General features: G+C 57.2%; 1 protein-coding gene across 2 annotated transcripts in view; it reads right to left on the bottom strand.

Annotated features, from left to right (window-relative positions):
• The window catches only part of FAM168A (family with sequence similarity 168 member A), a 185,817-nt gene that overhangs the window by 36,409 nt on the left and 122,165 nt on the right, over nt 1–27,243 (bottom strand). For both annotated transcript variants that reach the window (XM_068264649.1, XM_068264650.1), the window contains exon 4: nt 22,205–22,285. In XM_068264649.1, coding sequence (XP_068120750.1) covers nt 22,205–22,285 — 81 coding nt within the window. The remainder of the gene's footprint in view (nt 1–22,204; nt 22,286–27,243) is intronic.

Raw genomic sequence — 27,243 nt, 5'->3', positions numbered from 1 at the left:
GGGACTGACCGCCTGACATCACAGCCCCTATCCCTGCAGCATAGCCTGAGGACTGACCACCTGACATCACAGCCTGAGGACTGACCACCTGACATCACAGCCTCTATCCCTGCAGCATAGCCTGAGGACTGACCACCTGACATCAAAGCCTTTATCCCTGCAGCATAGCCTGGGGACTGACCACCTGACATCACAGCCCCTATCCCTGCAGCATAGCCTGAGGACTGACCACCTGACATCACAGCCTGAGGACTGACCACCTGACATCACAGCCTCTATCCCTGCAGCATAGCCTGAGGACTGACCACCTGACATCAAAGCCTTTATCCCTGCAGCATAGCCTGGGGACTGACCACCTGACATCACAGCCTCTATCCCTGCAGCATAGCCTGAGGACTGACCGCCTGACATCACATCCTCTATCCCTGCAGCATATCCTGGGGACTGACCACCGGGCATCACAGCCTCTATCCAAGCATTCCCCTCACCCGCTTCCTCCTGTCGTCCTTTCAAGGTTGCGTGCAGCACGCAACAACAAAAGGAAATTACCCAAACGTTCCAGCGGCAATCTCCATGGCAACGGCTGCATCATGTGACATGCCATCATTACATACCAGCGCATCACATGATCCCACCATTGCCATGGAGATTGCCAGTGAAACGAGCGATTGGGTGAGTTATTTTTCTTGTTGCGTGCTGCAGCTAGAGGAATGCAGCCCGATCCTGCACAAGTGAGCCTATCCCTGGACTATACTAATATTAAGCAGGGTTGCTTTTTATTTAATACATTATACTTTTACTAGGCAGGGTCTTTAAAGTGCAGGTCAGAAGAAAAACTTAGAGAAATGCACCCTGTATGTATTTAGAGAGTTTAACCTAATTCCTACTCATCTGTGACTAATCACAAGTTGTAATTTGATCTCTTCCGTGTCACCTGACTGCCATGGCAGAGCAGCTAATTTATAAAAACACAGGAGACTCTGAAGCGAGAATAAATCTCGCTTCAGAGCTCATAGTTAGCAGGGGCATGTGTACCCCTGCTAAACCGCCGCTATAGCGCCGCTACACGAAGGTCCCTTCACCCCCAAACCCCCCACTGCGACACTTGGTCGCAGACTTGGTCGCTCCTGGAGGCAGGGCTAACGGCTGCAGCCCTGCCTCCAGTCGCGTCTATCAGCGGCGCATCGCCGCCTCTCCCCCGCCCCTCTCAGTGAAGGAAGACTGAGAGGGGCGGGGGAGAGGCGGAGATACGCGCTGACAGACGCGCGTGGGGCAGGGCTGCGGCGGTTAGCCCTGCCCCAACCAGGAAGCGCTCCCCCGCTGCACCGAGGGGATTTGGGGGATCACGGACCCCCGTTAAGCCGCGGGATAGCGGCGGTTTAGCAGGGGCACACATGCCCCTGCTATCTATGAGGTCTGAAGCGAGATTTATTCTCGCTTCAGACTCTCTTTAACAATGTATGTTTCCATGAAAGCAGGAAGTAGACACATTGCAGATTCATTGCAAGATTTCTTTCAGCGGTTACAAAAATGTTGGGGGGACGAGGTAACTGTTGCCTTAGTAAATAGCTACAGTCAATTTACAATTTTTAGCACCAGGATACTAAAAGGTGAGCACATATCTGCTGACTTTGCAGCCCTATCAACCATCCTATTCGATAACTGAATGAAAATTGGTGCCACAACTTGTCCGCCTGGTCAGTGTTTCGATTGATTGTTGGGGAGAAATCAGTCAAAAGCATCGATCAGACATGCCCGAAAACTTCAGTTGCACGGCGGTTATAACGTGGGAAATCGCAATGACTGACATAAGCGACGGACTCCCAACCAACGTCCGCCCCGTCTGCCCTCTGTAAATTCTCACCTGTCCACTGGTGTGGCTCTTGGCGTCGTTCACTATCACCCCCGTGTCCACCGTTAACGTGAGAACCTGTATAAGCAGCACTCAGGCTAATGGTGGATGCGGTGGAGGGGGCCAGGAGCTGTGCCAGCGGACAGGTAAGACCTGAAGTGTGGGGGATATGGAGGCTGCCATATTTATTCCCTTTTAAAGTGAACCTCCGGACTAAAAATCTACTCAGCAGAACTGAAAAGGCTTGGTGTTTCTTTAACAGTTTAACAGCATCAGAACTTTGTTTTTCTTACCAAAGCATCATTTTTAGCTGCATTTGTAGCTAAGCTCCACCCATCAAAGAAAACTGCCCGGGCTTTTTTTCCCTGATGTTGTACAAAGCATGATGGGATTTCCTATGTTGTTGTTCATGTTGCCTAGCAAATGGGAGGGAGGATCAGCACACAGGACAGTTGGAACTGTGTCTCATGCTCCGTCACCTCCTTTCAACCAAAAAGATGGCTGCCCTCATGAAATCATACATTTGCCTGTTCTTTTAAAACAGGGTGGGTAAGAGATTATATTACCTATATATTTTAATTAACATAACTAATGTAACTTAATGACAGTATATTTGTTTAGGCTGAAGCTCCTCTTTAAGCAATACCAGTCGCTTGGCTGTCCTGCTGATCCTCTGCCTCTAATACCTTTAGCCATAGACCGTGAACAAGCATGCAGCAGATCAGGTGTTTGACATTAATAGCTGCATGCTTGTTTTTGGTGTGATTCAGACACTACTGGAGCCAGGCAACTGGTGTTTAAAAGGAAATAAATATGGCAGACTTCATATACTTCTCACTTCAAAGTTCCCTTTCACACTTGGGGAGTGGCCAGGCAGGTGGCAACACTAGGGCGATTCCTGATCGGGAACCGGCCTGTGGTGTATGGGAAGCCAACACATCTCTCTCTCATCACATTAGATCAGAGACAGTTCGGTCTCATAGTCAATCTGCCAATACATTGTCTGATGTATGGGCACCTTTAAAACATCGCCACAATTCTGGCAAAATCCGTTCCATCGGGATGATGAATTAGCGTCGGCGGTATCTCTTTTACCGTGCTGTTATAACACAACACATTTGACATTGTCGCCGGTAGAATTGGGCGCAGGATACAGCCGGTATATGGCTGATCCTGCTGCCGCACAAGTTCTGGCCCGTGTTAATTACTATTCCCCCTCCAGGCCGACATGGATAGTGGGGGAATGAAATAATTCGGCTTCCAGCAATTGCTGGAGGCCGAATTACTGTGTTTTAAAACCAACATCAGCTGCGTCTTCTGACACCGCCGACGTTACTGACTGAGCACCGCTATAGATGTAATTCCTATTGTAGTCTATGGTGGCGCTGGATGCCCCCAAATCTACCTACACTGAAAAGCACTGCTCTAGTGAATTGTGCTGCATTCAGCTGCACAGGAAGAGATGGGAACATTTGTCTCGGCAGCGGAATTCTTGCAGCGATCCGCGCTGCCGGCAGACACTCGCTGTCATTTCATCTATCGCTGTCACCCGTGCCCAGGATGTCATCACTGACTGATGGGAGAATATAGTCCTCAACCGCAAATGAAACATGGATTCCCCCGGCTGATCAATGTGCCTGCGCTGATGTCTTCCTCGCCACGGCGACAAGCTGTCAATCTCCGCAGGGACGGTGATCAAAACAACGGCGGATAAACCGGCGACCGATGTCACACAGGCTTATAGAGAAGTATTTCAGGCGCACACATGTAAATGCAACATCTGATCGCCCAAATATTATATTTTCTGGGAGTGAAGGGAGTCCTCCGCAGCGACAAATCCTGCCTTTAAGGGAAGCTGTAATGACAATAGCTGTAATGTACAGGTGGCCAAAGGGAGGGGGGGGGGGGGGGAGGGTTAATATGATTTGAGAGATTTTTACACCCTATCATTGTTAAGGTAGCCACAAACAAAAAGATTGCCACTTGAAGCAAAAGATTGATCAGAATCAGTTTTATTTCGCCAAGTACAGCAGAGCTATACACGGAATTGTTTTTGGTGCACATGGTGCATACACAGTATAAGAGGACAACGCACAACACATACAAATTAACAACTAATACAAAAAATTACGGACTGGTGTCGTGGCATAGATAAGGCCTTCTCAAGTAACCAGTAACAAGTAACAGTCCCTGATCATCAGTTTAACAGCTGGTGTGTCCGCTTTCTGTGCGGGTACAGCTCCATAACACTAGTGGGGATAGGGATAACAGTAATAATAATGGTGATAATAACAGTGGCAATGAACAGTGATGACAATGAACAAAGATGTCCCCAACCGGAGCCTGGGCAGTGAGAACCAGGACGGGCAGCGGCAAGAGCAGGCTGACCGGCCCCGCTGGGGCATGCTAGTGGGCGGTCCTAGGGGGAAGGTTGGTATTAAGCATCCGAACCGCTTGGGGAAAAAAAAGGTGTTCTCCCGCCTGGTGGTTTTGGATGGTAAGGTCCTGTAGCGGCGGCCCAAAGGGAGGAGCTCAAAGTAGCGACTGCCTGGGTGGGAGGGGTCACGGGAGATCATGGTGGCTCTCTTCATCATTCTGGCGGAGTGGAGGAGACCGAGAGGCGGAAGAGGAGACCCGATCTTCTCTGCGTCGGTTATGACGCTCTGCTGTTTGCACTTGTCGCTGACCGTTGCCCCCGTGTACCAGACAATGATTGAGGAGCATAGGATGGATTCTATGGTGGCAGCATAGAAGCTGGTTAGCAGTTTTCGGGGCATGCCGAAGCGCTTCAGTTGGCGCAGGAAGAACAGCCTCTGCTGAGATTTCTTCTGAACTTTGGCGGCGTTTTGCCCTCATTTCAGGTTGTTCGGGAGAGTCGTGCCGAGGAACCGTACAGATGACACCCTAGAGACTTCGGTGCCCCCGATGAGGACAGTTGGGAGGGAGGGTTCCTCCTGAAGTCTACGACTAGTTCAACTGTCTTAGCTGCATTGAGTACAAGGTTGTAGTCTTTGCACCAGTTGCAGATGCTCTTGACTTCGCTGCGGTAATCATGCTCCCCTTTGTTGCCAATTAGGCCGATGATGGTGGTGTCGTCCGCAAATTTGATGACTTTCACCGAGTCGGCGTATGAGGTGCAATTGTTGGTGTAGAGGGCGAACAGTAGTGGTGACAGAACGCAGCCTTGAGGAGCCCCAGTATTGGTGGTTCTGACGCTGGAGTAGCAGTTGCCGAGCTTCACCTGTTGCGTTCTGTTTGTCAGGAAGTGCTTGATCCATGTTCGGAGGGTGGGATCTACTCCGAGCTGCGTCAGATTAGAGAGCAGGATATCTGGGCAGATCGTGTTGAACGCTGAGCTAAAATCCAGGAACAGGATCCTAGCGTAGGAGGCAGGGTTGTCTAGGTGCTCCGTGATGTTTGCCAGGCTGGCATTGATGGCGTCCTCCACGGATCTGTTTGCCCTGTAAGCAAACTGGAGTGGGTTAAGGTGGGCGTCAGTAATTCTCTTCAGGTGGGCAAGGACCAGCCGCTCGAGGAGCTTCATGATGTTAGAGGTAAGGTCCACAGGTCGGAAGTTGTTGTGCTCAGTGCTGCCTGGTTTTTTGGGGACTGGTACAATTGTGGACCGCTTAAAACAAGAGGGGACTGTACCGTCCGAGAGTGACTGCTTGAATAAGGAGGAGAGCACAGGGGCTAACTGATCGCCACAGGTTCTCAGGCAGATCGACGACACTCCGTCCGGGCCAGAAGACTTCCTGGGATTCAGCTTACGGAGGAGCTGGAGTACCTCAGTTTCATGGTCGGCAGCGGGGGCCAGGGCGGTGGGTTCACCTGAGGGGGGGGGGGGTCACCTTAGCCGTGGCTGTTTGGTCTGTTGGGTTGTCGCTCGAACCTAAAGTAGAACTCGTTGAGCTCCTCCGCCAGACGAAGGCTAAGGGTTGCAGGTTGAGGGACGGGTTTGAAGTTCGTGGCCGCTCTCAGGCCCTTCTCTCTGATTGAAATCTGTTTTTTACAGACCATAAGTACCTCCGTTCCATTCCATGGGTTGGCCTGTAGAGGTCGCTTAAGGGTCCCTTTAAAGATCTGCTTGTTCCAGGCACGACTCCGCTGGCTGCATGCTCGTTCCGGGCGCGACTCCGCTGGCTGCATGCTCGTTCCGGGCGCGACTCCGCTGGCTGCATGCTCGTTCCGGGCGCGACTCCGCTGGCTGCATGCTCGTTCCGGGCGCGACTCCGCTGGCTGCATGCTCGGTCCGGGCGCGACTCCGCTGGCTGCATGCTCGGTCCAGGCGCGACTCCGCTGGCTGCATGCTCGGTCCAGGCGCGACTCCGCTGGCTGCATGCTCGGTCCAGGCGCGACTCCGCTGGCTGCATGCTCGGTCCAGGCGCGACTCCGCTGGCTGCATGCTCGGTCCAGGCGCGACTCCGCTGGCTGCATGCTCGGTCCAGGCGCGACTCCGCTGGCTGCATGCTCGGTCCAGGCGCGACTCCGCTGGCTGCATGCTCGGTCCAGGCGCGACTCCGCTGGCTGCATGCTCGGTCCAGGCGCGACTCCGCTGGCTGCATGCTCGGTCCAGGCGCGACTCCGCTGGCTGCATGCTCGGTCCAGGCGCGACTCCGCTGGCTGCATGCTCGGTCCAGGCGCGACTCCGCTGGCTGCATGCTCGGTCCAGGCGCGACTCCGCTGGCTGCATGCTCGGTCCAGGCGCGACTCCGCTGGCTGCATGCTCGGTCCAGGCGCGACTCCGCTGGCTGCATGCTCGGTCCAGGCGCGACTCCGCTGGCTGCATGCTCGGTCCAGGCGCGACTCCGCTGGCTGCATGCTCGGTCCAGGCGCGACTCCGCTGGCTGCATGCTCGGTCCAGGCGCGACTCCGCTGGCTGCATGCTCGGTCCAGGCGCGACTCCGCTGGCTGCATGCTCGGTCCAGGCGCGACTCCGCTGGCTGCATGCTCGGTCCAGGCGCGACTCCGCTGGCTGCATGCTCGGTCCAGGCGCGACTCCGCTGGCTGCATGCTCGGTCCAGGCGCGACTCCGCTGGCTGCATGCTCGGTCCAGGCGCGACTCCGCTGGCTGCATGCTCGGTCCAGGCGCGACTCCGCTGGCTGCATGCTCGGTCCAGGCGCGACTCCGCTGGCTGCATGCTCGGTCCAGGCGCGACTCCGCTGGCTGCATGCTCGGTCCAGGCGCGACTCCGCTGGCTGCATGCTCGGTCCAGGCGCGACTCCGCTGGCTGCATGCTCGGTCCAGGCGCGACTCCGCTGGCTGCATGCTCGGTCCAGGCGCGACTCCGCTGGCTGCATGCTCGGTCCAGGCGCGACTCCGCTGGCTGCATGCTCGGTCCAGGCGCGACTCCGCTGGCTGCATGCTCGGTCCAGGCGCGACTCCGCTGGCTGCATGCTCGGTCCAGGCGCGACTCCGCTGGCTGCATGCTCGGTCCAGGCGCGACTCCGCTGGCTGCATGCTCGGTCCAGGCGCGACTCCGCTGGCTGCATGCTCGGTCCAGGCGCGACTCCGCTGGCTGCATGCTCGGTCCAGGCGCGACTCCGCTGGCTGCATGCTCGGTCCAGGCGCGACTCCGCTGGCTGCATGCTCGGTCCAGGCGCGACTCCGCTGGCTGCATGCTCGGTCCAGGCGCGACTCCGCTGGCTGCATGCTCGGTCCAGGCGCGACTCCGCTGGCTGCATGCTCGGTCCAGGCGCGACTCCGCTGGCTGCATGCTCGGTCCAGGCGCGACTCCGCTGGCTGCATGCTCGGTCCAGGCGCGACTCCGCTGGCTGCATGCTCGGTCCAGGCGCGACTCCGCTGGCTGCATGCTCGGTCCAGGCGCGACTCCGCTGGCTGCATGCTCGGTCCAGGCGCGACTCCGCTGGCTGCATGCTCGGTCCAGGCGCGACTCCGCTGGCTGCATGCTCGGTCCAGGCGCGACTCCGCTGGCTGCATGCTCGGTCCAGGCGCGACTCCGCTGGCTGCATGCTCGGTCCAGGCGCGACTCCGCTGGCTGCATGCTCGGTCCAGGCGCGACTCCGCTGGCTGCATGCTCGGTCCAGGCGCGACTCCGCTGGCTGCATGCTCGGTCCAGGCGCGACTCCGCTGGCTGCATGCTCGGTCCAGGCGCGACTCCGCTGGCTGCATGCTCGGTCCAGGCGCGACTCCGCTGGCTGCATGCTCGGTCCAGGCGCGACTCCGCTGGCTGCATGCTCGGTCCAGGCGCGACTCCGCTGGCTGCATGCTCGGTCCAGGCGCGACTCCGCTGGCTGCATGCTCGGTCCAGGCGCGACTCCGCTGGCTGCATGCTCGGTCCAGGCGCGACTCCGCTGGCTGCATGCTCGGTCCAGGCGCGACTCCGCTGGCTGCATGCTCGGTCCAGGCGCGACTCCGCTGGCTGCATGACTCGCGGTCCAGGCGCGACTCCGCTGGCTGCATGACTCGCGGTCCAGGCGCGACTCCGCTGGCTGCATGACTCGCGGTCCAGGCGCGACTCCGCTGGCTGCATGACTCGCGGTCCAGGCGCGACTCCGCTGGCTGCATGACTCGCGGTCCAGGCGCGACTCCGCTGGCTGCATGACTCGCGGTCCAGGCGCGACTCCGCTGGCTGCATGACTCGCGGTCCAGGCGCGACTCCGCTGGCTGCATGACTCGCGGTCCAGGCGCGACTCCGCTGGCTGCATGACTCGCGGTCCAGGCGCGACTCCGCTGGCTGCATGACTCGCGGTCCAGGCGCGACTCCGCTGGCTGCATGACTCGCGGTCCAGGCGCGACTCCGCTGGCTGCATGACTCGCGGTCCAGGCGCGACTCCGCTGGCTGCATGACTCGCGGTCCAGGCGCGACTCCGCTGGCTGCATGACTCGCGGTCCAGGCGCGACTCCGCTGGCTGCATGACTCGCGGTCCAGGCGCGACTCCGCTGGCTGCATGACTCGCGGTCCAGGCGCGACTCCGCTGGCTGCATGACTCGCGGTCCAGGCGCGACTCCGCTGGCTGCATGACTCGCGGTCCAGGCGCGACTCCGCTGGCTGCATGACTCGCGGTCCAGGCGCGACTCCGCTGGCTGCATGACTCGCGGTCCAGGCGCGACTCCGCTGGCTGCATGACTCGCGGTCCAGGCGCGACTCCGCTGGCTGCATGACTCGCGGTCCAGGCGCGACTCCGCTGGCTGCATGACTCGCGGTCCAGGCGCGACTCCGCTGGCTGCATGACTCGCGGTCCAGGCGCGACTCCGCTGGCTGCATGACTCGCGGTCCAGGCGCGACTCCGCTGGCTGCATGACTCGCGGTCCAGGCGCGACTCCGCTGGCTGCATGACTCGCGGTCCAGGCGCGACTCCGCTGGCTGCATGACTCGCGGTCCAGGCGCGACTCCGCTGGCTGCATGACTCGCGGTCCAGGCACGACTCCGCTGGCTGCATGACTCGCGGTCCAGGCACGACTCCGCTGGCTGCATGACTCGCGGTCCAGGCACGACTCCGCTGGCTGCATGACTCGCGGTCCAGGCACGACTCCGCTGGCTGCATGACTCGCGGTCCAGGCACGACTCCGCTGGCTGCATGACTCGCGGTCCAGGCACGACTCCGCTGGCTGCATGACTCGCGGTCCAGGCACGACTCCGCTGGCTGCATGACTCGCGGTCCAGGCACGACTCCGCTGGCTGCATGACTCGCGGTCCAGGCACTGACTCCGCTGGCTGCATGACTCGCGGTCCAGGCACTGACTCCGCTGGCTGCATGACTCGCGGTCCAGGCATGACTCCGCTGGCTGCATGACTCGCGGTCCAGGCATGACTCCGCTGGCTGCATGACTCGCGGTCCAGGCATGACTCCGCTGGCTGCATGACTCGCGGTCCAGGCATGACTCCGCTGGCTGCATGACTCGCGGTCCAGGCATGACTCCGCTGGCTGCATGACTCGCGGTCCAGGCATGACTCCGCTGGCTGCATGACTCGCGGTCCAGGCATGACTCCGCTGGCTGCATGACTCGCGGTCCAGGCATGACTCCGCTGGCTGCATGACTCGCGGTCCAGGCATGACTCCGCTGGCTGCATGACTCGCGGTCCAGGCATGACTCCGCTGGCTGCATGACTCGCGGTCCAGGCATGACTCCGCTGGCTGCATGACTCGCGGTCCAGGCATGACTCCGCTGGCTGCATGACTCGCGGTCCAGGCATGACTCCGCTGGCTGCATGACTCGCGGTCCAGGCATGACTCCGCTGGCTGCATGACTCGCGGTCCAGGCATGACTCCGCTGGCTGCATGACTCGCGGTCCAGGCATGACTCCGCTGGCTGCATGACTCGCGGTCCAGGCATGACTCCGCTGGCTGCATGACTCGCGGTCCAGGCATGACTCCGCTGGCTGCATGACTCGCGGTCCAGGCATGACTCCGCTGGCTGCATGACTCGCGGTCCAGGCATGACTCCGCTGGCTGCATGACTCGCGGTCCAGGCATGACTCCGCTGGCTGCATGACTCGCGGTCCAGGCATGACTCCGCTGGCTGCATGACTCGCGGTCCAGGCATGACTCCGCTGGCTGCATGACTCGCGGTCCAGGCATGACTCCGCTGGCTGCATGACTCGCGGTCCAGGCATGACTCCGCTGGCTGCATGACTCGCGGTCCAGGCATGACTCCGCTGGCTGCATGACTCGCGGTCCAGGCATGACTCCGCTGGCTGCATGACTCGCGGTCCAGGCATGACTCCGCTGGCTGCATGACTCGCGGTCCAGGCATGACTCCGCTGGCTGCATGACTCGCGGTCCAGGCATGACTCCGCTGGCTGCATGACTCGCGGTCCAGGCATGACTCCGCTGGCTGCATGACTCGCGGTCCAGGCATGACTCCGCTGGCTGCATGACTCGCGGTCCAGGCATGACTCCGCTGGCTGCATGACTCGCGGTCCAGGCATGACTCCGCTGGCTGCATGACTCGCGGTCCAGGCATGACTCCGCTGGCTGCATGACTCGCGGTCCAGGCATGACTCCGCTGGCTGCATGACTCGCGGTCCAGGCATGACTCCGCTGGCTGCATGACTCGCGGTCCAGGCATGACTCCGCTGGCTGCATGACTCGCGGTCCAGGCATGACTCCGCTGGCTGCATGACTCGCGGTCCAGGCATGACTCCGCTGGCTGCATGACTCGCGGTCCAGGCATGACTCCGCTGGCTGCATGACTCGCGGTCCAGGCATGACTCCGCTGGCTGCATGACTCGCGGTCCAGGCATGACTCCGCTGGCTGCATGACTCGCGGTCCAGGCATGACTCCGCTGGCTGCATGACTCGCGGTCCAGGCATGACTCCGCTGGCTGCATGACTCGCGGTCCAGGCATGACTCCGCTGGCTGCATGACTCGCGGTCCAGGCATGACTCCGCTGGCTGCATGACTCGCGGTCCAGGCATGACTCCGCTGGCTGCATGACTCGCGGTCCAGGCATGACTCCGCTGGCTGCATGACTCGCGGTCCAGGCATGACTCCGCTGGCTGCATGACTCGCGGTCCAGGCATGACTCCGCTGGCTGCATGACTCGCGGTCCAGGCATGACTCCGCTGGCTGCATGACTCGCGGTCCAGGCATGACTCCGCTGGCTGCATGACTCGCGGTCCAGGCATGACTCCGCTGGCTGCATGACTCGCGGTCCAGGCATGACTCCGCTGGCTGCATGACTCGCGGTCCAGGCATGACTCCGCTGGCTGCATGACTCGCGGTCCAGGCATGACTCCGCTGGCTGCATGACTCGCGGTCCAGGCATGACTCCGCTGGCTGCATGACTCGCGGTCCAGGCATGACTCCGCTGGCTGCATGACTCGCGGTCCAGGCATGACTCCGCTGGCTGCATGACTCGCGGTCCAGGCATGACTCCGCTGGCTGCATGACTCGCGGTCCAGGCATGACTCCGCTGGCTGCATGACTCGCGGTCCAGGCATGACTCCGCTGGCTGCATGACTCGCGGTCCAGGCATGACTCCGCTGGCTGCATGACTCGCGGTCCAGGCATGACTCCGCTGGCTGCATGACTCGCGGTCCAGGCATGACTCCGCTGGCTGCATGACTCGCGGTCCAGGCATGACTCCGCTGGCTGCATGACTCGCGGTCCAGGCATGACTCCGCTGGCTGCATGACTCGCGGTCCAGGCATGACTCCGCTGGCTGCATGACTCGCGGTCCAGGCATGACTCCGCTGGCTGCATGACTCGCGGTCCAGGCATGACTCCGCTGGCTGCATGACTCGCGGTCCAGGCATGACTCCGCTGGCTGCATGACTCGCGGTCCAGGCATGACTCCGCTGGCTGCATGACTCGCGGTCCAGGCATGACTCCGCTGGCTGCATGACTCGCGGTCCAGGCATGACTCCGCTGGCTGCATGACTCGCGGTCCAGGCATGACTCCGCTGGCTGCATGACTCGCGGTCCAGGCATGACTCCGCTGGCTGCATGACTCGCGGTCCAGGCATGACTCCGCTGGCTGCATGACTCGCGGTCCAGGCATGACTCCGCTGGCTGCATGCTCGCGTCCAGGCATGACTCCGCTGGCTGCATGCTCGGTCCAGGCATGACTCCGCTGGCTGCATGACTCGGTCCAGGCATGACTCCGCTGGCTGCATGCTCGGTCCAGGCATGACTCCGCTGGCTGCATGCTCGGTCCAGGCATGACTCCGCTGGCTGCATGCTCGGTCCAGGCATGACTCCGCTGGCTGCATGCTCGGTCCAGGCATGACTCCGCTGGCTGCATGCTCGGTCCAGGCATGACTCCGCTGGCTGCATGCTCGGTCCAGGCATGACTCCGCTGGCTGCATGCTCGGTCCAGGCATGACTCCGCTGGCTGCATGCTCGGTCCAGGCATGACTCCGCTGGCTGCATGCTCGGTCCAGGCATGACTCCGCTGGCTGCATGCTCGGTCCAGGCATGACTCCGCTGGCTGCATGCTCGGTCCAGGCATGACTCCGCTGGCTGCATGCTCGGTCCAGGCATGACTCCGCTGGCTGCATGCTCGGTCCAGGCATGACTCCGCTGGCTGCATGCTCGGTCCAGGCATGACTCCGCTGGCTGCATGCTCGGTCCAGGCATGACTCCGCTGGCTGCATGCTCGGTCCAGGCATGACTCCGCTGGCTGCATGCTCGGTCCAGGCATGACTCCGCTGGCTGCATGCTCGGTCCAGGCATGACTCCGCTGGCTGCATGCTCGGTCCAGGCATGACTCCGCTGGCTGCATGCTCGGTCCAGGCATGACTCCGCTGGCTGCATGCTCGGTCCAGGCATGACTCCGCTGGCTGCATGCTCGGTCCAGGCATGACTCCGCTGGCTGCATGCTCGGTCCAGGCATGACTCCGCTGGCTGCATGCTCGGTCCAGGCATGACTCCGCTGGCTGCATGCTCGGTCCAGGCATGACTCCGCTGGCTGCATGCTCGGTCCAGGCATGACTCCGCTGGCTGCATGCTCGGTCCAGGCATGACTCCGCTGGCTGCATGCTCGGTCCAGGCATGACTCCGCTGGCTGCATGCTCGGTCCAGGCATGACTCCGCTGGCTGCATGCTCGGTCCAGGCATGACTCCGCTGGCTGCATGCTCGGTCCAGGCATGACTCCGCTGGCTGCATGCTCGGTCCAGGCATGACTCCGCTGGCTGCATGCTCGGTCCAGGCATGACTCCGCTGGCTGCATGCTCGGTCCAGGCATGACTCCGCTGGCTGCATGCTCGGTCCAGGCATGACTCCGCTGGCTGCATGCTCGGTCCAGGCATGACTCCGCTGGCTGCATGCTCGGTCCAGGCATGACTCCGCTGGCTGCATGCTCGGTCCAGGCATGACTCCGCTGGCTGCATGCTCGGTCCAGGCATGACTCCGCTGGCTGCATGCTCGGTCCAGGCATGACTCCGCTGGCTGCATGCTCGGTCCAGGCATGACTCCGCTGGCTGCATGCTCGGTCCAGGCATGACTCCGCTGGCTGCATGCTCGGTCCAGGCATGACTCCGCTGGCTGCATGCTCGGTCCAGGCATGACTCCGCTGGCTGCATGCTCGGTCCAGGCATGACTCCGCTGGCTGCATGCTCGGTCCAGGCATGACTCCGCTGGCTGCATGCTCGGTCCAGGCATGACTCCGCTGGCTGCATGCTCGGTCCAGGCATGACTCCGCTGGCTGCATGCTCGGTCCAGGCATGACTCCGCTGGCTGCATGCTCGGTCCAGGCATGACTCCGCTGGCTGCATGCTCGGTCCAGGCATGACTCCGCTGGCTGCATGCTCGGTCCAGGCATGACTCCGCTGGCTGCATGCTCGGTCCAGGCATGACTCCGCTGGCTGCATGCTCGGTCCAGGCATGACTCCGCTGGCTGCATGCTCGGTCCAGGCATGACTCCGCTGGCTGCATGCTCGGTCCAGGCATGACTCCGCTGGCTGCATGCTCGGTCCAGGCATGACTCCGCTGGCTGCATGCTCGGTCCAGGCATGACTCCGCTGGCTGCATGCTCGGTCCAGGCATGACTCCGCTGGCTGCATGCTCGGTCCAGGCATGACTCCGCTGGCTGCATGCTCGGTCCAGGCATGACTCCGCTGGCTGCATGCTCGGTCCAGGCATGACTCCGCTGGCTGCATGCTCGGTCCAGGCATGACTCCGCTGGCTGCATGCTCGGTCCAGGCATGACTCCGCTGGCTGCATGCTCGGTCCAGGCATGACTCCGCTGGCTGCATGCTCGGTCCAGGCATGACTCCGCTGGCTGCATGCTCGGTCCAGGCATGACTCCGCTGGCTGCATGCTCGGTCCAGGCATGACTCCGCTGGCTGCATGCTCGGTCCAGGCATGACTCCGCTGGCTGCATGCTCGGTCCAGGCATGACTCCGCTGGCTGCATGCTCGGTCCAGGCATGACTCCGCTGGCTGCATGCTCGGTCCAGGCATGACTCCGCTGGCTGCATGCTCGGTCCAGGCATGACTCCGCTGGCTGCATGCTCGGTCCAGGCATGACTCCGCTGGCTGCATGCTCGGTCCAGGCATGACTCCGCTGGCTGCATGCTCGGTCCAGGCATGACTCCGCTGGCTGCATGCTCGGTCCAGGCATGACTCCGCTGGCTGCATGCTCGGTCCAGGCAGTCACTCCGCTGGCTGCATGCTCGGTCCAGGCGTCACTCCGCTGGCTGCATGCTCGGTCCAGGCGTCACTCCGCTGGCTGCATGCTCGGTCCAGGCGTCACTCCGCTGGCTGCATGCTCGGTCCAGGCGTCACTCCGCTGGCTGCATGATCGGTCCAGGCGTCACTCCGCTGGCTGCATGATCGGTCCAGGCGTCACTCCACTGGCTGCATGCTTGTTCCAGGTGTCACTCCACTGGCTGCATGCTTGTTCCAGGTGTCACTCCACTGGCTGCATGCTTGTTCCAGGTGTCACTCCACTGGCTGCATGCTTGGTCCAGGCATGACTCAGCTGGCTGCATGCTTGGTCCAGGCATGACTCAGCTGGCTGCATGCTTGGTCCAGGCATGACTCAGCTGGCTGCATGCTTGGTCCAGGCATGACTCAGCTGGCTGCATGCTTGGTCCAGGCATGACTCAGCTGGCTGCATGCTTGGTCCAGGCATGACTCAGCTGGCTGCATGCTTGGTCCAGGCATGACTCAGCTGGCTGCATGCTTGGTCCAGGCATGACTCAGCTGGCTGCATGCTTGGTCCAGGCATGACTCAGCTGGCTGCATGCTTGGTCCAGGCATGACTCAGCTGGCTGCATGCTTGGTCCAGGCATGACTCAGCTGGCTGCATGCTTGGTCCAGGCATGACTCAGCTGGCTGCATGCTTGGTCCAGGCATGACTCAGCTGGCTGCATGCTTGGTCCAGGCATGACTCAGCTGGCTGCATGCTTGGTCCAGGCATGACTCAGCTGGCTGCATGCTTGGTCCAGGCATGACTCAGCTGGCTGCATGCTTGGTCCAGGCATGACTCAGCTGGCTGCATGCTTGGTCCAGGCATGACTCAGCTGGCTGCATGCTTGGTCCAGGCATGACTCAGCTGGCTGCATGCTTGGTCCAGGCATGACTCAGCTGGCTGCATGCTTGGTCCAGGTGTCACTGCACTGGCTGCATGCTTGGTCCAGGTGTCACTCCACTGGCTGCATGCTTGGTCCAGGTGTCACTCCACTGGCTGCATGCTTGGTCCAGGTGTCACTCCACTGGCTGCATGCTTGGTCCAGGTGTCACTCCACTGGCTGCATGCTTGGTCCAGGTGTCACTCCACTGGCTGCATGCTTGGTCCAGGTGTCACTCCACTGGCTGCATGCTTGGTCCAGGTGTCACTCCACTGGCTGCATACTTGGTCCAGGTGTCACTCCACTGGCTGCATGCTTGGTCCAGGTGTCACTCCACTGGCTGCATGCTTGGTCCAGGTGTCACTCCACTGGCTGCATGCTTGGTCCAGGTGTCACTCCACTGGCTGCATGCTTGGTCCAGGTGTCACTCCACTGGCTGCATGCTTGGTCCAGGTGTCACTCCACTGGCTGCATGCTTGGTCCAGGTGTCACTCCACTGGCTGCATGCTTGGTCCAGGTGTCACTTCACTGGCTGCATGATTGGTCCAGGTGTCACTCCACTGGCTGCATGCTTGGTCCAGGTGTCACTCCACTGGCTGCATGCTTGTTCCAGGTGTCACTCCACTGGCTGCATGCTTGGTCTAGGTGTGACACAAAGGCCCGGACAGCGGGGAAGGCGATAATGACGCACATGTGCATGCATCAGGCAGGAGACGCTGTAGCTGGAGTAATCTTCCACAAGCGCCTCCGTCACATGCGGGGAAAGCGCTCCTAATCCTTCTGCAGCGTTTCTGCTGATAAGGCCACTCCAGTGTCGCTGCTGTCTCCTGCATACAGCCACAGCGGCCGGCTCTTTGTAATGAGGGGTTTAGAGAGAAGCGGCCTACTTACACCATCGGGAGGATTCTCAGGAAAAATAGCTCCGTAAGCAGAATTCAGAATAAACCTCCCCTTATCAGGCAGCGTCGTCTTCTATGCTGCATAACGCAGGCGGCAGAATCCAGACCCGAGTTATTATTATTTATTGTATTTATAAAGCACAAACATATTACGCAGCGCTGGACAATAAATAGGGATGCATACATTGCAACAAGGGGTGACGCACAGAGAGGCTCGCAGCCCATCTCCAGGCAAAGGGAGAAAAAAAAAGACAAAAAAAAATTACAAAATAAATGAACTATGGCTAGAATATGCCCATTAACCCCTCCTGCCCACTTCCACACCCCTATATTACACACTTGTAAAATAAAATAGCTAAAGTGACGGAATTTAAAAGACAATACCATAACTTGTTACCTTAGGAATTTAGCGTTTTAGATATGTATGCCATGAGAGGGTGTATTACTGTTATTTTTGCAAATCAGCGCTTGTAATTATTGATAGGGTACAATGAGAAAACTCAAAACACTACTAGGGACATCATTTACACATTGCAATAACTGGGACAACTGGGAAAATAAAATGTGAGGGTTTTATCTACGGTATCACATTTTATTTTAGAACTATAATTTCTTAAAACTTATTCCAGTTAAAATGCACATAAAATAAGATAATTCTTAACAAAATGTAAAATCTAAAGAAAGCCTAATTTGCGTGGAAAAAAAATACCAATGTACACCGCATTTTGGATTGATAAGTAGTAATAAAGTAATTGCCCAATGAAGCAGCACTGAAATGTAAAAATTTCTCTGGATTTTGAGCGGAAAAAAACCCTTAGAGGTGAAGTAGTTTCTGTAATTTTTGTATATAATATACAGTACATTATGTACAAAATTATATATAGTATCAATAGCCTGCATTCCACATTTAGTAATATAGGACAAAAGGGCGTCCTTGTTCAACAAACGTGTTTACATGCAAGTTGCAACATCTGACACCCCAAATTTGGAGAAGTGAGCCCATCTATTAAACAGAGATCAAACAGTAGTACATTATTAACAGCCGACGGATTAGAGGGACTCAATTAGTTTTGTAAACCTCGCAGGAGAGATTGTTCACTTCGTAGGGAGCAAAATCCCAATTTAAAGATCGGTTCTTGTAGAAGACAAAAAGGAGACACAGGGGGCCCGGGAGCGCGATCTGGTGTATTATCAAAGGGACACTGGGAGTATACGTGTAATGAGAAGAAATATACTCACAAAATTGGGTTGCCAAAACAAGCAACCACTTTTCTCGCCTGTGAGGAAGTGCCTTCCTCACTCGGCCTTGCTTCTGATAGTATGGGGGGGGGTCGCAGCTCCAAGTGAAAAACTGGTCACTGGGAAGACTTCCAAGTGTACACTCCCCTATACAGGGGTATAGAAGACTGGGCAAAGGGAGGAGGCGCCCGTGGACATATATCAGTAGTTCGGATCAAACATATAGTGGTTAGAGTAAGGTGCTATGGTTCCTACCTTATAGCAGTAAAATTCACTCGTAAGGTAGTGGTTAGTGCTTCTCAAATTTTATTAGGGCACAAATGACAACGCGTTTCACGGTCAAAACCGCTTCCTCGGGTCTATAGGTGTGCCTCAGCTGATGGATACATCAGTCCTTAGCTTTTATAGGCCTGGACAGTCCAAATATTATGCCTGGAAGCCACACACTGACAGCTCCTTTCCACAGAGCTCAGTGATCACAGATCACAGAACTACTGATATATGTCCATGGGTGCCTCCTACCTTTCCCCAATTAAAAGATCAAATCTTGTTTCATCAGGTATCACCAAGATTGTGCGTCTAATTAAATCAGGCATCACACTGAAATGCCCTCTAAGTGCAATAACTGCAGTAATGGCGTCATGTCCGTGCCGTAAGCAGGCTGACAGGAGGTTTGCAACGTTAAGAGCCGATACCTTATTCTAAGCAACCGCGCCCATCATTGTATGAACACCACCAGCGTTTGAGCCGCACGGATTTTAAGCCGCCATCGCTGTTTATAAACGTTACAACTCTGGCAGGTTCACAAGAGTAAGCTGAGGAACTTTTTCACTCTTCATGCCGGTTCTGTCACGGCATCGACTGCTGAGCAATAAGGGCAGAGCGGGGGCCACATGTTGTGACAAATGGGGAATAATATTAGGCTGAACAAACGTCGGCCACAGGAAAATGTCACCCCAGCAGGACAAACGTACCAGGAAGTGTTAGAGCGAGCGGCACAGCCTGGGGGATCAGCAGGAAACCTGAGCTGTACAAGATTCATCTGCGCACAATCGCCTCTGCGGAGTGAATGGCCTGCAGTGTGCGGAGGTAGCAAAGAACTCTCACACAAACTTACAGTGTACATACAGAACTTCTCAATCAGGGCTGGGCCGAGGCAGAGGTGAGAGAAATAAGAATAGGGGATACATGGCAGTGACTGCAAGCCAGGTAACTAGAGATGAAGGGTTGGGGGCCCTGGGGCGCCTCTTATGCTGGGAACACACGCCTCGATTCTGCCGTGCGTTTCTCATCTCGATCCTTTTTGCTGCTCGATTCTGCAGTTAATTCTCTCATCTTTCGCTCATTTTTCTTTTCTTTTTCCATTCACTTCTATCAGCAAACGAGCGGCCAAAGAAACGAAAAGGGAGATTGGACGTGTCGGAAATTATCTATCGAACCAACTAACCACCTAAAAAACGAACCATGTATTCCCAGCCTAAAGGTGGCCACTAATGGTTCAGTTTCTAGCGAAAAATCGTTCGAGCGATCAGAAATTGTGATCGGATTGGTTGTAAATAATCCCTGTTGATGGACACAATCTATTATGAACGATTATAAAAATAGTCGTCCGATTGGATTTTCGTCAAACCAAAATTTGGATTTTTCTTGTTGGTTGTGATAGATGGGAAGCAAAGATTGGTTCGTTGATGGTGTAGTGAACGATTTCACTTCCAATCAGAATTTCTGATCGCTCGAACGATTTTTTTGCAAAAAATTGGTCCGTTAGTGGCCACCTTTAATCTAATAGCGATCAGTGTGTGACGGCTGCGGGGGGCGAAGGATGGAGGAGCGCACTATGCTGTCTCAGCCTTGGGTGCTGGAGGACCTTGTCCCAGCTCTGAGCTCAATGCACTAATTAAAATGGCAGCATTTAAAGAGAACCAGAGCTGAAGTAAAGAAAAGATTCTATACATACCTGGGGCTTCCTCCAGCCTTATATGGGCTGATCGATCCCACGCCGCCGCCCTCCTCTGCCTGCAGCTACGAGAACCGGCTCCGTGCTGTTCCGTCAGTCGGAGCCAGTCTAGCGTAGCAGAAGTGCGCTCTTTGCGTATCTCTGCAGCAGTGTATGGAGAGATACGTAGAGGGCGCACTTCTCCTGCATAGCGTGGCTCCGATGATGTCACTGACGGGAGCTGGTTCTCATAGATGCGGGCAGAGGAGGATGGTGGCATGGGATCGATCAGCCCGCATGGGGCTGGAGGAAGCCCCAGGTATGTATAGAATCTTTTCTTTACTTCAGCTCTGGTACCCTTTAAAGAGAAGCTGTAGTGAAAATAGCGTAATGAATAAAATGGCTTATTGTTTACAATATTAATTTATAGATTATTTAGTCAGTGTTTGCCCACTGTAAAATCTTTCCTCTCCCTGATTTACTTTCTGAGATTTATCACAGGTGGCGACATCTTTGGTCCTGTCAGGTTCAGCTTTGCAGAAGGTTTGTTGGCCAGAAATCTGTATGTACTTGTGGGAACTGAATACTAGAGCTCCAAAGCCAGTGAAAATATTGCCCATCTCCCAGAATGCACTGGGAGGAGAATTCTGCATAGATTAACAGCCTGAGCCTAGGCTAAGCCTCAGTGGGAGGGCGGGGCTACAGTCAATATACAGCTATATATAGATACAGGAAGTGTTTGTGATGCAGAAACTAGGATTAACATAAGAAGGGTATCCTGAATAATATACTGTATTCTACGTTGTGTCACTACAGGGCTTCTTTAACACACAGTGAGGACCTTTGTCAGGTTTTATTCCTGTCCTTGGCACAGTTGGTGTTTTTTTTTCCTCATTCAGCAACTGTTCCCACTACATGCTTTTTGATTAGATTTTGGGAATGAACGAAATTTGCTGATCGCAAAAACGTTTTCATGATAATGATGATTTTGCCAGGCTGAGAGGTGAAGGCTGCTGAAAATCATACATCTAGGACTGCGGGCTAACAAAATGATCAATATTGCTTCCCGTGTGGCCAGATGTTTGTCCAGGTGTAGAATCTGGAAGAATCGTACTGTATAAACTTCAGTAAACTATAACTGTCTTTCAGCCAATCAGGATCCAGTGCTGCTAGAGACAGAGGAGGCGTCGCCGCTTCACTGCACTAACGCAGCCCATTTATTGATTTCAGGGCCGTCATGTGGAAACGGCACTCATGAAAAATTTAATTGAAAAAAAAGAAGAAGAAAGAGGATATTCAAAGTCCGCAGCATGCGAGGATTACTCCCAGCCCAGTGACTCAGATAAACAATTATTAAATAAAATTCTGCATTTGGACATTTATTTCTGGGCTGCGGAAGGAGGAGAGCGAGACGACGGCGGTGCGCTGATTCTGCTGCGGAAGAAACGACCCAGAAAACTCAGAATCATGGAGAGAGCAACTACAAATCCAGGCAAAACCTCCGAAGAGAGTGAAGGAAGGGGTGGGATTTATGTATACCTGTGTCCCTCACTTCCTGTTCAGACACAGCAGGAGGTGATGGAATCCTTCTGAAGAGGTGACAAGTTCCCTCACACATTCTAATTATCTACATTCTCCTTCCGCCCCATCATCACAGTACTTCTAGATGTAGGCGTGGCCAAAACTGCCCCTTACCCTCCTCTAATAGATACTGGGAGTGGGTGTGGCTCAGGCTGACGCTTGCTCTCCTATAATACCTTCTAGGAGTGGGTGTGGCTCAGTCAACCACTCATCCTCCTCAAACACAAGCTTCTGAGAGTGGGTGTGGCTCAGTCTGCCACTCAGCCTCCTCAAACAGCAGATTATGGGAGTGGGTGTGGCTCAGTCTGCCACTCACCCTCCTATAACAGCAGTTTCTGGGAGTGGGTGTGGCTCATCTGCTACTCACCCTCCTCTAATAGCTGCTTCTGGGAGTGAGTGTGGCTCAGTCTGCCACTCATCCTGATAGCAGCTTCTGGGAGTGGGTGTGGCTTAGTCAGACACTCACGCTCTAATAGCTGCTTCCGGGAGGGCTGTGGCTTAGTCTGCCACTCACCATACTCTAATGTCCTGCATCCTGCCCCTGTGTCCCACATCCTGTCCTGCTTGTGTCCCCCTCCAGCATTATCGGGTATCTTCCCCTTTCTTGTTCCCCAATGACTTCCTGGGGTCACTGTGTAGATGGCAATGCCTTTCTGAGTGTGGAGTGTAGGGAACAGCTGGGTAGCACATGATGGGCCAGCGATGGGGTCTTACCTGGAGCGTAGCCGGCACTGCTGGTGGCGTACACGTTGGGGTTAAATGTCTGAGCCGCTGTGGGATATCCCGCGGGGTAACCTGAAAGGAACACAAAGATATGATGAGACCAGGAGACTCAAATTTCAGGTAAACTTTTGTCCTTATGCATGGGCTATAGCTACCTCTCTGTCCCCCACTGGGATAAATCCCCCACTTCCTGTTCCTGTGGCAGGAAGTCACCACCACAGGAAGTGAAAGTAAAACTTGATGACAAACAAAAAGACAGAAATACAAACTAAAGGTGGCCATACACTGGAAGCAGGCCACCAGATACAACCAACACCTAGATCCTTCTCATCCCCCATCTATTACTGCCACACACTGTAAACGTTTTGTTTGGCTTGAAATCTATGGAACCACCACCGCCGCTGTGCAGTGCTGGCAGCCACTTAGAGTGCACTCCACGCGCGACCAGGCTTATTAAGGAGCCTTGCCCAAAGACCCCTTACTTTTTTACACACTCATTTGGGCCGGGATTAAGGGATAAAGTGGACCTGAACTCTTGCACATGACAGAAGGAAAACCAAGAAATGCACCCTGTATGTATTTAGAGAGTTTAACCTGTCTAATCCCACTTCATCTGTGACTAAGCACAAGTTGTAATTTGATCTCTCAGCTACGTCAGCTGGTTGCCAAAGCAGAGCAGCTAATTCGTAAACACAGGCTGTTAACAATATGTCTGCTCCCATGAAAGCAGAAAGTAGACACACTGCAGATTTATTGCAGGATTTGAAGCAACAAAGAAATGCTTTTCTTTATAGGTTATTCTGCTCTGTATACAGCCAGTAAGTGCATTGTAAACAGAGCTTCTATAAGGCATATCTTAATGCTCTGCATACTCTCCATACAGAAGGGACAGGTCTGGTGGGCTCAGGAGGGGATGTCCATACAGGAGGGACAGGCCTGGTGGGCTCAGGATGGGATGTCCATACAGGAGGGACAGGCCTGGTGGGCTCAGGAGGGGATGTACATGCAGGAGGGACAGGCCTGGTGGGCTCAGGATGGGATGTCCATACAGGAGGGACAGGCCTGGTGGGCTCAGGATGGGATGTCCATACAGGAGGGATAGGCCTGGTGGGCTCAGGATGGGATGTCCATACAGGAGGGACAGGCCTGGTGGGCTCAGGATGGGATGTCCATACAGCAGGGACAGGCCTGGTGGGCTCAGAATGGGATGTCCATACAGCAGGGACAGGCCTGGTGGGCTCAGGATGGGATGTCCATACAGGAGGGACAGGCCAGGTGGGCTCAGGATGGGATGTCCATACAGGAGGGACAGGCCTGGTGGGCTCAGGATGGGATGTCCATACAGCAGGGACAGGCCTGGTGGGCTCAGGATGGGATGTCCATACAGGAGGGACAGGCCAGGTGGGCTCAGGATGGGATGTCCATACAGGAGGGACAGGCCTGGTGGGCTCAGGATGGGATGTCCATACAGGAGGGACAGGCCTGGTGGGCTCAGGATGGGATGTCCATACAGGAGGGACAGGCCTGGTGGGCTCAGGATGGGATGTCCATACAGGAGGGACAGGCCTGGTGGGCTTAGGATGGGATGTCCATACAGGAGGGACAGGCCTGGTGGGCTCAGGATGGGATGTCCATACAGGAGGGACAGGCCTGGTGGGCTCAGGATGGGATGTCCATACAGGAGGGACAGGCCTGGTGGGCTCAGGATGGGATGTCCATACAGGAGGGACAAGCCTGGTGGGCTCAGGATGGGATGTCCATACAGGAGGGACAGGCCTGGTGGGCTTAGGATGGGATGTCCATACAGGAGGGACAGGCCTGGTGGGCTTAGGATGGGATGTCCATACAGGAGGGACAGGCCTGGTGGGCTCAGGATGGGATGTCCATACAGGAGGGACAGGCCTGGTGGGCTCAGGATGGGATGTCCATACAGGAGGGACAGGCCTGGTGGGCTCAGGATGGGATGTCCATACAGGAGGGACAGGCCTGGTGGGCTCAGGATGGGATGTCCATACAGGAGGGACAGGCCTGGTGGGCTCAGGATGGGATGTCCATACAGGAGGGACAGGCATGGTGGGCTCTGGGCTCAGGATGTGATGTCCATACAGGAGGGACAGTCCTGGTGGGCTCAGGATGAGCTGTCCATACAGGAGGGACAGGCCTGGTGGGCTCAGGATGGGATGTCCATACAGGAGGGACAGGCCTGGTGGGCTCAGGATGGAATGTACATACAGGAGGGACAGGCCTGGTGGGCTCAGGATGGGATGTACATAAAGGAGGGACTGCCCTTGTGGGCTCAGGATGGAATGTCCATACAGGAGGGACAGGCCTGGTGGGCTCAGGAGGGGATGTACATGCAGGAGGGACAGGCCTGGTGGACTCAGGATGGGATGTCCATACAGGAGGGACAGGCCTGGTGGGCTCTGGGCTCAGGATGGGATGTACATACAGGAGTGACAGGCCTGGTGGGCTCAGGATGGGATGTCCATACAGGAGGGACAGGCCTGGTGTGCTCAGGATGGGATGTCCATACAGGAGGGACAGGCCTGGTGGGCTCAGGATGGGATGTCCATACAGGAAGGACAGGCCTGGTGGGCTCAGGATGGGATGTCCATACAGGAGAGAAAGGCCTGGTGGGCTCAGGATGGGATGTCCATACAGGAGAGACAGGCCTGGTGGGCTCAGGATGGGATGTCCATACAGGAGAGACAGGCCTGGTGGGCTCAGGATGGAATGTACATACAGAAGGGACAGGCCTGATGGGCTCAGGATGGGATGTACATACAGGAGGGACAGGCCTGGTGGGCTCAGGATGGGATGTCCATACAGGAGGGACAGGCCTGGTGGGCTCAGGATGGGATGTCCATACAGGAGGGACAGGTCTGGTGGGCTCAGGATGGGATGTCCATACAGGAGGGACAGACCTGGTGGGCTCAGGAGGGGATGTACATACAGGAGGGACAGGCCTGGTGGGCTCAGGATGGGATGTACATACAGGAGGGACAGGCCTGGTGGGCTCAGAATGGAATGTCCATACAGGAGGGACAGGCCTGGTGGGCTCAGGATGGAATGTCCATACAGGAGGGACAGGCCTGGTGGGCTCAGGAGGGGATGTACATGCAGGAGGGACAGGCCTGGTGGGCTCAGGATGGGATGTCCATACAGGAGGGACAGGCCTGGTGGGCTCAGGATGGGATGTCCATACAGGAGGGACAGGCCTGGTGGGCTCAGGATGGAATGTCCATACAGGAGGGACAGGCCTGGTGGGCTCAGGAGGGGATGTCCATACAGGAGGGACAGGCCTGGTGGGCTCAGGATGGGATGTCCATACAGGAGGGACAGGTCTGGTGGGCCCTGGGCTCAGGATGTGATGTCCATACAGGAGGGACAGGCCTGGTGGGCTCAGGATGGAATGTACATACAGGAGGGACAGGCCTGGTGGGCTCAGGAGGGGATGTCCATACAGGAGGAACAGGCCTGGTGGGCTCAGGGTGGGATGTCCATACAGGAGGGACAGGCCTAGTGGCCTCAGGATGGGATGTCCATACAGGAGGGACAGGCCTGGTGGGCTCAGGAGGGGATTGACATACAGGAGGGACAGGCCTGGTGGGCTCAGGATGGGATGTCCATACAGGAGGGACAGGCCTGGTGGGCTCAGGATGGGATGTCCATACAGGAGGGACAGGCCTGGTGGGCCCTGGGCTCAGGATGTGATGTCCATACAGGAGGGACAGGCCTGGTGGGCTCAGGAGGGACAGGCCTGGTGGGCTCAGGAGGGGGTGTACATGCAGGAGGGACAGGCCTGGTGGGCTCAGGATGGGATGTCCATACAGGAGGGACAGGTCTGGTGGGCCCTGGGCTCAGGATGTGATGTCCATACAGGAGGGACAGGCCTGGTGGGCTCAGGATGGAATGTACATACAGGAGGGACAGGCCTGGTGGGCTCAGGATGTGATGTCCATACAGGAGGGACAGGTCTGGTGGGCCTTGGGCTCAGGATGTGATGTCCATACAGGAGGGACAGGCCTGGTGGGCTCAAGAGGGGATGTACATGCAGGAGGGACAGGCCTGGTGGGCTCAGGATGGGATGTCCATACAGGAGGAACAGGCCTGGTGGGCTCAGGATGGGATGTCCATACAGGAGGGACAGGCCTAGTGGGCTCAGGATGGGATGTCCATACAGGAGGGACAGGCCTGGTGGGCTCAGGAGGGGATTGACATACAGGAGGGACAGGCCTGGTGGGCTCAGGATGGGATGTCCATACAGGAGGGACAGGCCTGGTGGGCTCAGGATGGGATGTCCATACAGGAGGGACAGGCCTGGTGGGCTCAGGATGGGATGTCCATACAGGAGGGACAGGCCTGGTGGGCTCAGGATGGGATGTCCATACAGGAGGGACAGGCCTGGTGGGCCCTGGGCTCAGGATGTGATGTCCATACAGGAGGGACAGGCCTGGTGGGCTCAGGAGGGACAGGCCTGGTGGGCTCAGGAGGTGATGTCCATACAGGAGGGACAGGCCTGGTGGGCTCAGGATGGGATGTCCATACAGGAGGGACAGGCCTGGTGGGCCCTGGGCTCAGGATGTGATGTCCATACAGGAGGGACAGGCCTGGTGGGCTCAAGAGGGGATGTACATGCAGGAGGGACAGGCCTGGTGGGCTCAGGAGGGGATGTCCATACAGGAGGGACAGGCCTGGTGGGCTCAGGATGGGATGTCCATACAGGAGGGACAGGTCTGGTGGGCCCTGGGCTCAGGATGTGATGTCCATACAGGAGGGACAGGCCTGGTGGGCTCAGGATGGAATGTACATACAGGAGGGACAGGGCTGGTGGGCTCAGGAGGGGATGTCCATACAGGAGGGACAGGCCTGGTGGGCTCAGGATGGGATGTCCATACAGGAGGGACAGGTCTGGTGGGCCCTGGGCTCAGGATGTGATGTCCATACAGGAGGGACAGGCCTGGTGGGCTCAAGAGGGGATGTACATGCAGGAGGGACAGGCCTGGTGGGCTCAGGATGGGATGTCCATA

Source organism: Hyperolius riggenbachi, chromosome 2 (genome assembly GCF_040937935.1).
Source record: "Hyperolius riggenbachi isolate aHypRig1 chromosome 2, aHypRig1.pri, whole genome shotgun sequence".
Lineage (NCBI taxonomy): Eukaryota > Metazoa > Chordata > Amphibia > Anura > Hyperoliidae > Hyperolius > Hyperolius riggenbachi.
Note: the sequence above shows the minus strand (reverse complement) of the source record. Positions and strands in the feature narration are given on the sequence as shown.